Source organism: Meles meles, chromosome 17 (genome assembly GCF_922984935.1).
Source record: "Meles meles chromosome 17, mMelMel3.1 paternal haplotype, whole genome shotgun sequence".
NCBI classification, from domain to species: Eukaryota; Metazoa; Chordata; class Mammalia; order Carnivora; family Mustelidae; genus Meles; species Meles meles.
Genome location: NC_060082.1, coordinates 11,674,973 through 11,689,241, shown reverse-complemented (window position 1 = coordinate 11,689,241; position 14,269 = coordinate 11,674,973). Strand labels below are relative to the sequence as shown.

Below are 14,269 nucleotides of genomic sequence, written 5' to 3'. Positions count from 1 at the left end.
CTGCCGCCAGCCTGATCTCTGCATTTCTCTCTGTTACCGGAGCTGCCAGAGACTCACACCTGAATCATCTCCGCTGTGCCCCTCGCTGACTTGAGAGCACAGGACCCAGGGAAGGCTTGAGATTCTAGAGTGTTTGGAATCCAGTCAGAACCACTGTGGAATTCAAGCCTTCCAAAGAAGAGTCAACCTGCCTTCATATCAGAAGGCCGAAACTGTTAAGAAAGATGACAGAAAGTACACTGTGCATGGCTGAGAGTATGTTAAGAAATAGAAAGAGAGAAGGGATTTTGTGTCACAGGTGGTGTGTCTCTGGCTGGACAAAGGCAGTCAACTCAGGAATGCATTAGGTGCTGAGACACAGACCCGCCATGAGTATGGATCCCATGATACAGATAGTTCCTGCATGAAAAATTATCAATATACGAGATCTAAATATGCAGTACCTGTATATTAATGATGCAGAAGTTTTTATAGTTACATTATATGTTAACACTTCAAAATTTAGTTTTCATATTTTATGTTGGCAAGCTTGCTTATGTGTTAATTTGTTTATAAAAATAAACCCATTTTCAGAAAAACTGCTTTTTTTTTTATTTCTAGACATCATGGTCACCATGGGTTTTGCTCGAGATGAGATAAATGACGCCTTAATAAATCAGAAATATGATGAAGTTATGGCTACTTATATTCTTCTAGGTAGAAAACCACCTGAAGTAAGTTCTTTACCTTTTTAGATTAATTATTTCTTGAGACAAGTGACAGTTTGTGTGGTCACAGCTTATTCTGTGTGGTATCAGAAATAATATAAAGACCCTAACGGTCTTACTTTCAGAATTCAAACTCAAGATGCTAAGTTACGAACTGGTTTTATTTCCAAGTACCCGGGGAGATTCTGCTCTGAAAGAGCAGACCACGTGCTTTGCTTAGCTCTGAGAAGCTCACGCCGTCCCTTCTTTTAGAATGAGCTCCCCCTGGAGTTGTGTCCCCAAGCAGCAGGCCTGCCACAGCTAACGTGGTCATTCTGGGTGACAGAAAACACAGTGACCGAAACAGAGGGAGGGATGGCGTTTAAGACAAAACAGACGTCTGAGATGATTTTAAAAAGGTGGGACTAGAAAAGGCCGTTTGGTGATATTTTGCCTTGTAGAACATCAAGTGGCTTTGGTACTGGCAGTTGGGAATTCTCAAGGCCAGGAGAGATCTCTAATAAGGAGATAGATTCAGGAAGTAACTGTGTGCAGATGGCGGTTGAACCATAAAAGCAAGTGATCCTTTGGGACAGCAAATATAAAGGTATAAATTGAGAGTCAAGAACAGAGCCGAGCGCATGGACAGTTTGTTAACGATTAGACATCTGTGGGAGGCATTTTATAGAAATAGGCTGGAATTATTTTTAATTAGATAGTAACTGTTAGTGAGGCAGTACATTCAACTGACATTTATTGGGTCTGTTCTGTCCTGGAAACCACACTGTGTACTGCACCCAGGAAGATGAGAAAGTCCATGCTCTCAGGGAGCCCTGGGTCTGGAGGGGAGATGCACAGTCAGCAGTGTGGTACAGGTGCCGTGGCCCTGGTCAAGGGCAGGCGCGGGACCTCTGTGACATAGAGGAAGCCAGGCACCCACAGCAGCGAGATTTAACAGGACGTGTAACCTTTGGAAGTGAGGGTGTGAGAGACCCTCAAGTTTCCAGCATCGGTGACTGGTTTTGTAAGATGTATTTGCCGGGATATGAAAAGAGTGGATTTCCAGGGGAAGATGGGAAGTTCATTCTATTTGGGATGATTGAACTTGAGATTTCCTGTTGGACGTGTGGATGCACTGGATACACAGATCAGGCTTGGAGGGAGTGACCCGAGCAGCATTAGTAGGTTTGGGAGCTGTGGTCAGAGGAGCACACCATTCGCGCCAGCAGCTGCTGTGAAGACTCCGCTCGCGTTAATGCCTGTCACCCTCTCGGGCCCTACCCGTGGGCACTGTTGTCCCAGAGGAGGAGGGGGGCTCAGTGGAGGCGCTCATGGTTGGAGAAGTGGTATCAAAGAAGCCAAATCAAGAGAATTTTAAGAAGCGGCAAATAGTACAAATCGTTATTTCTGAAGTCTTTGACCTGTTTCTACTTAACCTTTAGATTTCACTCCGGAGATCTTTAATTTTCCTATTAATTTAAATATAAAAGAAGCCATAGCATTACAAGTATACAATGCACTTTGAATTGTATGAGTATAAACTAATGAGGCTACTCTAAGTAGTAAGAGCCTGAACTTCGGAGCCCAGTTCCCTGGGTCTGAATCCCCCCGCCCCCACCCCAGCACAACCGCTGACTGGCTGCGCAGCTTGGGCGCTGTCCTTAATTTCTCTGGGCTTCAGATCTCTGGTCCCTGAAATGAGGATAGTGAATAGTACTTAGCTCGGGGGGTCATGGAGAGGGTTAAATGAATTAATATTTCCACCGTGCTTAGAACAAACAGTTCCTGGCACATTACTGTGTGCTCCGTGTTGTCTATTACCAATTTCATCATTGATATTATTTTGCTACTGGCCATGAGTATCTTTACGTATGAATTGCGATTTTTCCATTGCGATGCCAGTGATTCCGTGAGAAGTTGCCAGCAACAGACATCTTTATGTTACAGGAGAGGGATCGTGTGTCAAACCCCGATTTACTGTGCTTATCTGAATAGATGCAGTTTTTAATCAGAGCCAACAAACCAAGTTTTGCTCCGTAAATATGGTAGAAAACATGTGTGTGTATGGAGTTAAAACTTTAGATTTTATCCTAAGTTTGAATCCCATTATGCCTGAGTTGGAATCCCAAAGATGTCCCTTGATTCTCTGCACTGCAGTTCTTCCATCTGTGAAGTTGAGGCTGAGAGCCCCCGGTGGCATTGCCCTGACATACTCAGCAGGGGGGCCTGTTACACAATAGCCGTTCAGTAATTGGTAGCTGCTATTTGGTGTTTTGACTAAACTAAGGATCCAAAGCCATTTGTGTGGGATCACAGACGCGACCATGCACTCACAGACGCAGATAGCCAGTTCGCTCCCCCTCCGGTCACCAGCTTGCAGTTTTGTACCCAAACTTTTTTTTTTTTTCAGTTCTGATTATTCTTTGTATGGCTTAGAATAGATTCGAACATCAAGCAAGAGTGCATATTGTTTGCACAAACATTTCTTTTTTAAATTTTTGTGCAGGGGCACCTGGGCGGCTCAGTCAGTTAAGCGTCTGCCTTCAGCTCAGGTCCTGACCCCAGGGTCCTGGGATCGAGTCCCGTGTAGGGCTCCCTGCTCGGCAGGGAGACTGCTTCTCCCTCTGCCTCTGCCACTCCCACTCCCGCTTGTGCTCTGTCTCACTCACCCTCTCTCTCTCTCTCTCAAATAAATTAATTAAATATTTATGCGCTGTCTTCTTCTTATAGTTTGAAGGTGGTGAATCATTGTCCAGCGGAAGCTTGTGTCCGAGGTCACGGCCCAGCAGTGACCTGAACAACAGCAGCCTTCAGTCGCCGGCTCACCTGAAGGTCCAGCGGAGCATCTCCGCAAACCAGAAGCAGCGGCGTTTCAGCGATCATGGTGGGGGAAAGTCCAATAAGCGAGAAGACAGACCAGTCCTCCCCGAACTTGTGCTCACTGAGCTTTGTGCAGTCACGTCTTTATGGGCTTGTGTTATCCATTATCACAGATCTATATTACTGCACTATTAATACGTTCCCCTTTTCAGGGACTGACCTAATTTTTGTAATCAAACAGTTTAATGTTAGTTCCAAGTATAAAATATGCAAATAAAGGTATTTTTAATTTAGAGTTTTTGCTCATGAGGAGAAACTGTGTCAGTTGATTTTCAGCTAATTATGCTCTTTAATTCTCTCGTAGCTGGTCCATCCATTCCCCCTGCCGTATCATATACCAAAAGGCCTCAGGCTAACAGCGTGGAGAGTGAGCAGAAGGAGGAGTGGGATAAAGACCTAGCTCGCAAACTTGGCAGCACGACGGTTGGCTCAAAAAGCGAGATGACCGCGAGCCCTCTTGTGGGGCCGGAAAGGAAAAAGTCTTCAACTATTCCAAGCGTGAGTGATTATCCTGGCGTCTCGCGGTTTGCTGGAGTCCTTTGTTGTCAGGTTTTTTTTTTTGTACAATCTCTGAAAAACTTTCTCTTTTTCTAAAAACACGTTTCAAAATTTTAAAGTGAGTCATACATTTAAATAACATGCAAAGGAGGCCAAGCTTCTCATGATTGCATTTTAAGAACAAAAATATAAAATATGAATTCTTAAAATAACACTTACCTCAAAGTAAGATTTAAAAACCTCACTGTAAAATGGTACATTAAACTTTCCTGCCTCATTTTTCCTGTTTGTAATATTGACTTAAAATTATATTGGTGCACTTAGTTTTATATTGACAAATAAGCAGTTCAATGAAGGCAGACTCCATGAATGATTAATTTATAAGGTTAGCTCCTAGTATTCACTTAAAACGGCAAATTTTTAGGGGCGCCCGGGTGGTTCAGTCACTTGAGTATCCAACTCTGGATTTCGGCTCAGGTCATGATCTCAGAGTCCTGGGATCCAGCCCCACATTGGGCTCCCTGCTCAGCAGGGAGTCTGCTTACTCTCTCTAAAATAATAAATAAATCTTAAACACGAAAAGCAAAAAACTGGCAAACTGTATAAATTATATAATAGGAGCTAGAAGATAGATTGAAGCCTTCTCTTATAAGATAGCAGGAAGGAATAAAAAGAAAATACAAAAGAGAAAACTAAGATATACTAAGGATAGAAGTAGAATTGGAAACATCTGGATAGTAGGAGTTTAGAAAGAGCACACAGTGAAGGGGAAGAAATATTTGAAGAAATAATAACATGGAAAGATGAAAAAAACTTAGTATTAGAAAGATTCAGAAGGCTGTGGGTAGCTCAGTCAGTTAAGCATCAAGTCTTGATTTCAGCTCAGGTCATTATCATAGGGTCATGAGCTTGAGCCCTGCATCAGGCTCTGTGTTCAGCAGGGAGTCTGCTTGAGATTCTCTCTCTCTCTCTCTCATTCTCTCTCTCTCTTCCTCTGTCCCACCCCACCCCCTTGCTCACTCACTCTTGCAAATAAATAAGACTCAGAAAGTCAGAAGGAAAGCCTACTCCTGCACCCATTAAAGTGGAACATATACACACCAAAAACAAAGTGAAAACTTCTAGAAAGTTTCCAGGATGAGACAGCTCATGACCTTAACAGGAACAAAATTCAGACTGACCTCAGATTACTCAACAGTAGCATGGATTCAGGGAGATAAGTGGAACAGTATTTTTTAAGTACTAAAAGAAAATCACATTGAACCCAGAATTTTATATCTAGCGTAATTGTCATTTAAATGTGAAGGTATGGGGGTGCCTGGGGGGCTCAGTGGGTTAAAGCCTCTGCCTTCAGCTCAGGTCATGATCTCAGGGTCCTGGGATCGAGCCCCGCATTGGGCTCTCTGCTTGGCTGGGAGCCTGCTTCCCTCTCTCTCTCTGCCTACTTGTTATCTCTGTCTGTCAAATGGATAAATAAAATCTTTAAAAAAAAAAAAATGTGAAGGTATGATAAGCATACTCTTAGGCGTAAAACATGTCCAGTCTTGTTACATAGGGACTCATTTGTTAACACTGTATGGTTTGAGGAGCACTGCACTTTTACAGGAAGAGAAATGGATCTGGAGAGGTGCCATAAAATAATATGGAGTTGAAAGTGATCAGAGAACTTATTCAGGTATGTATGTGGTAGCATATGCAAAAAAAGAAAAAAATAATGAAAATTCAGAACCAGTGTTCTGGACACTATCCAGGAAGTCGGGGTGGGGTGGAGGTTAAAGGAAGAAGAGCATATGCCTTGTTCACAGAAGATGGGAAGAGTGGGGTAAGTTTAAAAACTCACTAGTGCTAAGCAAACATGAGTTCAGGGATTTAAGGGCAAACAACATAAGAATAAAAATAGAATTTTTAACTTTTTTTTTTTAAAAGATTTTATTTGTTTATTTCACAGACAGAGATCACAAGTAGGGAGAGAGACAGGCAGAGAGAGGAGGAAGCAGGCTCCCCGCCGAGCAGAGAGCCCGATGCAAGGCTCGATCCCAGGAACCTGGGATCACGACCCGAGCCGAAGGCAGAGGCTTTAACCCACTGAGCCACCCAGGCATCCCGTAGAATTTTTAACTTTTAAACCAACTATAACTTTTAAACCAATAGAAGAAAAAAAACTGATTGAGCCTATGGAAAGTAGGAAAAGAAAAGGAAAAAAATAACCCCAGAAGGCCTAAAACAACCTTAGTTGCAACTGAGGTAAACTCCCAAGCACCCACTGTTTTATGTAGTTCATTGAAACCATATCTTTTTTAAAAATATGTGATTTGATTATCACCTCCTAGACTCTGAAATGGGTGTGCATACCCATTTTCAGAACTGGTAAAGACAACCCCCTCTACCTGCCAACTTCATAGAGTCTGAGACATCACTTAGAAAAGTAATGTTCCTAGGCAGGCCATCATTTTCCTTTATCTAAACATCAGCCAGAGGACAGTTTCTGGGGCAGCATCACCCCACAATGCAGAAAGAAAGAATTTGGTTTCCTGTTTTGTGCCACTTGCTATAGCAAACTGTCCTTCATCTCAGGCTGGTTTTAGTTTCCCAGGGTCGTACTCAGCTGCCTCTTTCCACCCCTGTTTTTATGTGCTGCTCTTGTCTGGAGGTCCCCCCACCCCCATTAGGAAAATGCCATTTTTGCAGATGGTTTCAAGCCCCGTCTCCTGGGTCGAGCCTCCTGTGACTGAAGGCTCCAGAGCTCATCAGTCTTTCTGATTGTTGTAGCACATCACTTAGCCCTTCGTTGTACACGGTCTTGTATCATTCCCTGTTGCTTCCCCCATATAAACCTCATCTCCCCTTATTTATAATCTCCTGCTGTATGTTGACATGGTAGCGTCCTCAGAATCATTAATGCTGAGGCACTTAGTGGCTGTTCCAAGCATATTTATGAATTTAAAGAAGGATCAAAACTAAGACCTTGGTTTAAATTCCAGTTAATTATGCCACACCTGGTTATCATCTTTAAGAAATAAAAATATAAGCCAGGAGATTCTGGTAGAGAAATTTTGTTCTGAGCCACTTAGTACAAAATTTATCTTAATTTGCTGTGTTAATTTTGACAACATGAGAAACCAAAATAATATATCTTGTTTAATTTTAGCAGTTGAGAAGCATCTCAGGTAAAATTAATAGTTTACCCTTTCCCATCCCTTACCTTCTGTTCTCACCTTCCGATATAACTAGTGTTATCATTTGGGATGAATTCCTTCATAGAATCTCCTTTTTAAAGAAAACATAAATGAATATATATGTACATACAGGATTTATTTTTTCATAAAAATGAGATCATACTCTGTTACGTCTTAATTTTTCTCACTAATAATATTATCAGGTCCTTTTACATCAGAACACTTAGATCTCCTCTTAAGACCTGCGCCTTATTTCCTCTGTGTTAATAGACATGCTATCATAATTTTTCAACTATTTGTGGAATAGTCAGAGTTTTCAGTTTTTCAAAAAATTCATTCTCGTACACTTAGGTTATTATTGCATTTCTGTTATATACATTCTCAGTATCTGGTTTCTGGGTGACATATTTACCTCACGTAGATCACCCCCCTCCTCAGTCCGTGTGACCTGTGGTCCCCCAGAGTGTGTAAGCCTCCACCCTCTCTCCCATCCCCTCTCCAGAGCCCCGGCACGAACTTGTGCTCATGGACGCTCCTGGCTCTATGTGTATCCTTGGAATAGGCTCATTTAAATTTTTAATAAATACTGCCAGGGTAATTTTAATGGATGGAATAATCAGAGAGTCATTATATCTCCACAAGCTTTATCAACAACTAGATATTATTGATCTTTAAAAGTCTTTGCCTGAGGGGCAAAAAAACAAAAAAGTATACCCTTTTGTTTTTAATTTGCATTTCCCAGACTACGGGTGACATTGATGGCGTGGCCTGCAGAGGGTGAAATGTTTGTCACCTGACTCCTCACAGAAAAAGTTTGCTGACCCCAAAGTACAAAAGCCAAATACACAGCTTTAATCTCTTTTCTTTGAGGTAATGTCTAAAAGAAAGGAACTTGAGCATTTATAATCCAGGCTCTGTCGTATTATAAAATACTGATTAAAAAATACATTTTACCAGTGACTCTATTATTTGTCTATAAATGGAGTATAATAGAAAATATGTAATCCACTCAAATGGGATGACGTGGGTTTTCACTTTTTTTTTTTCCACGCAACACCTGGTGCTCATCATAGGTGCCCCCCCCTTAATCCGCATCACCTACCTAACCCATGCCCCTGCCCACCATGGCTTTTTACTTTCTGATGGAAAAGATGCATGGATAATTTAGTAGATGATATAGTTTAACAGTGCATTTAATGTTTATAAAATCAGGAGCCTTTTTCAACCAATGGTAAAAGCTCTTACTTCAAAGTATGATTCTGTCGGCAGTATGACGGAACAGTAGTCCACCGTAGGACTTGAGGGAGAGGATGACAGTGGGGGGAGTTTGGAGGTGAGTAGTCAACTAGGTGTGATCGTTGATTGGTGAAATTTGTGGGTGATCATCTCTTCTATTGTTCTCACCCACCACATTGCAGACTCTAGATGATGGGAGTGTTTCTATTTGTGCGAGACTTAGGGGTCTTTCCACAGTAATACGCAGGAAGAACAAAGTTGGTTTTTTCCCTTCAAGACATTCCCATCCAGAAATCTTGCATGTAGGAGTCAATGGTGAGCGCTTGGCTAACCTAGAAACTCGGAGGCCAGATGTTGAGGTTTGAAGTTGCAATTATGTTATGTTATTCTTTCATCAAAAAGACGATAAAACTTGTAAATTTGTTTTTCAGTATTATTTATCATGTATGTAAATAAGAAAAACTACAAAATTTTGCATCCTGTAGAAAACACTGTCAATCCCTTCTTTAAAAAAAACGAAGGGAAGGAGATACTTCTTTCAGTGAGACTTAGGCCATAATTATAGTATAAAATATTTTCCTAAAAAATCATCATATAGTTATATAAAATCACATTAGTATGAAACGGGCCCAGAGAAGTTGTCTACACAGGCCTGGTTTCTTGGGAAAATCAGAAAAATCTGTATATCCACTTTAGGACAGTTTCCAAGCCGAGAGTTCGGGCTCTGCGAAGATGGTTTTAGATCTAGTCCCCAGATCCTAAGCAGAGCCTCACTGAAGGCCAGTTCTACAAGTGAATTCTCTAGATGCACGTCTGTCACATGGGAACAGTGAGACTGTGCTCTGCAACTTCTACGTGATCATATCCTCCGTTTCCTGGGGGGATGCGCCATCTGAGCATGACCCGCAGCCAAGGGACAATGGAAGGGAGGTGGTGCGGGAGGACGGCGAACCCAGAAGGCACAGTCTCGAAAGAGAAACTGGTCACCCATCGCACTTTGAGAAGCAAAGTAGTGTTACTGCAAGTGACCAGAAGGAATTGACCAGGAATTTGTTGACGGTTAGGTTACTAACCTAACCTAACCTAACCTAACCTAACTAAACTAACAGTTTGTCAAAACCAACTGTTTTGACAGTTCAGCCAAAACAATGAAATTATCAAAAGTAAAGTTTAAGAACTTGCCACAAGCTACTTTCATAATGGATCTCTCCAGAATAAACTGGACACTTAACGTAGACAGTGTCTTACCTAAAAAATGTTCTTAATGATCTTACTTCACTTTGCCTTCACTTTTAAGATTTTATTTATTTATTTGACAGACTGAGATCACAAGTAGGCAGAGAGGCAGGCGGGGGGGGTGGGAAGCAGGCTCCCCACCTAGCAGAGAGCCCAGCGTGGGGCTTGATCCCAGGACACCAAAAGCAGAGGCTTTAACCCACTGAGCCACCCAGGCGCCCCGCTTTTGTGTTTTTTATGTAAATGGTGACAAAGTTCCTTCCATCCAGGAACCTAGGCTGTTGAAAAGTTTGAAATCTGCACTTAAACAATTTTGTTTATAGGAGGCTTTTTTGCTCCTCCAAACTTAGTCAAGACATCTATTAACTTCCTAGCTCTTATGATTCAACAAATTTTAAGTTAGTTATGTGTTTCAGAGAACAGTGAAAGCCAAATTAGCCAGGAATAGGGAATTTTTTTTTCTGTTGGAGTGAGGATTAAACAGAAGAGCATGTGTCCCGTTTGGAGATCATGTCCATATGGTTTAGTACTGGTAACCAGTACTGGTAACTAGTCAAGACTTCGGCAGGCACAACAGTGGGGGTTCCAGATCAGTGGTTGTGTGCGTGGTAAGGAGATGCTGTCCGTCTTTGCTTGTTCTCTTTACTCCAGGGCTGCTCACACTTGGCTGGCCTCCTGGCTAAGACCTGCAGTGAGGGAATATTCCGAGGCCCGGCACACCGTTGTTGGTGGCCACGGCGGGGCATGCCTCTGACCCGGGAGACCGCGTCTCCTTAACGTTACGGTGGGCTGCGGGGGTGCCCTGAGCAGGAGAAGAGGGGCAGCCTGCAACTGTGGGGGCCACCGCTGTCACTGCCACAGGTTTCCGGGCTGCGACTATCTTTCTTGCGGAGTCGTCTCTTGCTCCTGGCCCCACAGAGCTGCCTCTGCCACTCCCCCGCCCTTCTCCCTACCGCCAGCTTATAGGGGAGAAAATAAAAACCGCTTTCTCATTGCTTCCAAACAGCTGCTCACTGCTGCTGCCGGACGACAAGCTAAAAAACCGTCATGAGCTTGTCATGCTTTGCCCGTCACTCCTGCCATGTAACTGAGAGAGAGACTGGTGTGAGATTAGCTTGTTCATGTAAGGGCTGACAAATGAAAATTCTACGGCGGGTTGTTTGTTTTTTTTTTCCAAAGTCCTTTGCCTCCTAAATTCATTTCTTTGACTTTCCACAGCTACAGTTAGGATTTTAAGATGGATTTTTTTTTTTCCTTCTTAAAGAGCAATGTGTATGCTGGAGGTAGCATGGCAAGAAGGAACACGTATGTCTGTGAACGGTCTGCGGATCGGTACGCAGCGCTGCAGAACGGAAAAGACAGCAGGTAACTGTCACTGCGTCACGGGGGGCCCGTTTCATTGTCGTCGTGCATTGCTGCTGTTGCTACAACACTGTAGCTGATGGGTCAAGAGCAAAGGGACCTCTAGAGGTTACAGCTGCAACCAACCAGTCTCACTAAGGCGTCTCCCCTTCTGTACCAGCATGGAAGGATGGGAGCGTGCTTAGGGAAAACAGGCAGTAAATCTCTTAACCCGAGGACTGGTTGCTGCATGAAGCCTGGCAGTAAATATTTCCGTGTGATAAAACAGATTATCCCCTCCTAATCTGATCGCCTTAATTTGTCTTATTATATACCTGCTGCTTCCTTTTTATCTTTTACTTTACTTTTTTTTTTAGCCTGCACTCTTTGCCCTTCCCCCTCCCATCATGCCAATTTATCGTTTCCAAACCATGAAGTTTTCTTTTCCTTCCTCTAAAGAAATTTGGCCATCTTAGCTGATCATTGAGAACCATGGAATCCTCAACATGTTTTATTTTAAATAATGACAAGTCATACTATGTTTATTATTTTAAAAATTTAGCTACTTTTCCTCATGAGTTTTAAGGGCTCTTCATCAATATAGTACAAAAAGGCAGGGAGCCTGTTCTCATAAAATTCTGTTCTTAGCTCCATCCCTCGTCATGTCTGTGGATGGGACAGATTGTGCTTAACATTTGCTCCCTCCCAATTAATAGACATGTGAAGTAAGTGTGATTATGAAGCGTACAGAGGTAAATGTATCTCCCTCGGACATAAAATCCTTTAAGGTAGAAAAGGACTTGGGGACTGATTTCTGACTTCACTCCTCCCATCCCCAGTCCTGATCTGCAGCTCCTTTAACGTAGCACAGTTAACTGATCACTAGTACAAGCTGAAAGTGTTCTCATGTTTCCAGAGACAGTATTTTTGTCGTAATTATGAATTCTTACTGTATAAGGGACAACAAACCACAGCAACACATTCCACCAAACTGTGGCTCTTGGAAAGTGAAAAAGGTCTCCAGTCATGAGAGTAATTTCATTGTCCTCAGATTCACAGAACAAGCGCGTACAGGATCTTTTCCGTGAGAGGTAGTGGTAAATTCACTCTGTACGTTTTTCGGCAAGAATATTGGTTTGTTAGTCACTAATAATGCCACTAATGTTAATTTGTTTTAAGTGTCTCGGTCATGAAAGGTGTAGTCAATTTAGATTTTAAAAATCTATCTCTTAAATTTAAGTAAACTGCCATTTCTCTTCTCTTTTACATTTCTGCGGTCTTCTCAACTGGTTTCTGTCGAAAGCCTTACGGAGATGTCCGCCAGTAGCATATCCTCTGCAGGCTCTGCTGTGGCTCCCACCATCCCCTCAGCACGACCCCGCCACCAGAAGTCCATGTCCACTTCTGGCCATCCTATTAAAGTCACACTGCCAACCATTAAAGACGGCTCTGAAGCTTACCGGCCCGGGTAACATGCTGGATGCATTGTGTATCCGAACATAGCGGCTTACAGAAATACATGATAAGCACCATCACATCGAGAGCGTTCCGGGAAGATTCAGTGTCTGTAGCAGGGGGAAAAGTTGAATTATAACATAAACACACCACACCCTACCTGTTTTCAAAAATGTTGCATATGATTTAAATCATTTTCTAAAGGAATTTTCTTTAAGGATTTTGTTTTAAATCCATCCATAAAGGATTGCTGCCCAATTTATCATTCACGTAAATTGAATTTTTATGGTGTAAAAACAAAACTACAAGAGACTGGGACTGGAGACCTCTGGGTAACCCTGGCTGCTGCCAGTTCCTTTTTTTTTTTTTTTTTTTTAAATGAAATTGGCCTTTTTTTTTTTTTCTCTATCAGGAAAACAGATGATCTCAAAGAACCCTTTTAGGTTTAAAATGATAAGTCCATTTTTTCCAGTATTTGTCTATGTTAGGATTTCTCAAGTTCAGAAGCATCGTTAGTTAAAGGGTTCCTTACATCGGCGGGGTCACAAAGCCTGGTGCTGTCCCCCAGGTCTGCACTGTGAATACGAAATGGTTCCATTCAGATGCTTTTCGATGAGGAACATTCTTGTTCCACAGTCCCGAATGGTTTAAATTCTGAAGTGTTTAGATCCCTGTTTCAGTAACTTCTTCATCTTTAATAACCATATTTCTGTAAAAGGCATTTCGTTGCGAACTGAAATGTCGTGTCTCCCCCCTCATTCGGTGACCCCGGTGCACCTCTGATGGGAGCAGGAGAAGCAGGGCCTAGGGAAGGTGGCCATGGCAAGTTTTTGGTAGTTTTGGTGTTTGTTTTGTTGTTTTGTTTTGGTCGTTTTAGAATGAGTGAAAGCTTTCTCTGCCATTATTCCGAATAACCTAACTTAATCTGTCCCCACAGTGCGACGCAGAGAGTGCCTGCCGCCTCCCCCTCTGCTCACAGTATTAGCGCCAGCACCCCCGACCGCACCCGCTTCCCCCGGGGCAGCTCAAGCCGCAGCACGTTCCACGGAGAGCAGCTGCGGGAGCGGCGCAGCGCTGCCTACAACGGGCCGCCCGCCTCCCCCTCGCACGAGCCTGGAGCCTTCACACACGCCAGGAGGGGGACATCCACGGGTATAATAAGCAAAATCACATCCAAATTCGTTCGCAGGTCAGTACCGATGTGCGGTGGTGTTTGTTTCCTCGAGGAATTGCAAAGGAGACTCGGTTTTTTCTTTCACCTTTCCCATGATTTTCCAAAATGGTTTCATGGCATTTTACCTAAGTTTGAAGAAGAAAATCAAGGATGGCATGATGTATTTTTCCCTGAGACAGAGAAAAAAAATGGGCAATATAGGAATTGTTAAATTCTGTAAAAGAGTGGAAAGTTGACATCAAAATATGTTTAACCGAGTATCTCCTACTCAAACGCCTTGATTTAAAAAAAATGGAAATGAGTTTCCATTTGTCCTTCAAATAATATTTTTTCAGACTACTTTTAAATTGCTCACTAATAATGTATAGTTTACCCTTTTTTTCCTTCCTTGTGAAACAAGCCTCTGTTTGGAGTCCCATGGATCACTTATGGAATTTAACATCATAGAAGCTTAACACCAAAACCCAGCAAAAACAAAATGAACACGAGTGTAGTCAACTTCTAATCAAACAGAACTGTGCTCTTCTCAAAAGTAGCCTGACGCATTGATGATGGAAGTTGCTGAACACGATGCAGGTGGATGTCCA

The 14,269-nt window shown here is 42.6% G+C and overlaps 1 protein-coding gene across 3 annotated transcripts in view; it reads left to right on the top strand.

Annotated features, from left to right (window-relative positions):
- Positions 1 to 14,269, top strand: part of MARK1 (microtubule affinity regulating kinase 1) — a 115,669-nt gene that overhangs the window by 89,947 nt on the left and 11,453 nt on the right. For all 3 annotated transcript variants that reach the window (XM_045982878.1, XM_045982877.1, XM_045982876.1), the window contains exons 11-16: positions 601 to 713; positions 3,417 to 3,570; positions 3,871 to 4,064; positions 10,977 to 11,077; positions 12,357 to 12,521; positions 13,446 to 13,697. In XM_045982878.1, coding sequence (XP_045838834.1) covers positions 601 to 713; positions 3,417 to 3,570; positions 3,871 to 4,064; positions 10,977 to 11,077; positions 12,357 to 12,521; positions 13,446 to 13,697 — 979 coding nt within the window. The remainder of the gene's footprint in view (positions 1 to 600; positions 714 to 3,416; positions 3,571 to 3,870; positions 4,065 to 10,976; positions 11,078 to 12,356; positions 12,522 to 13,445; positions 13,698 to 14,269) is intronic.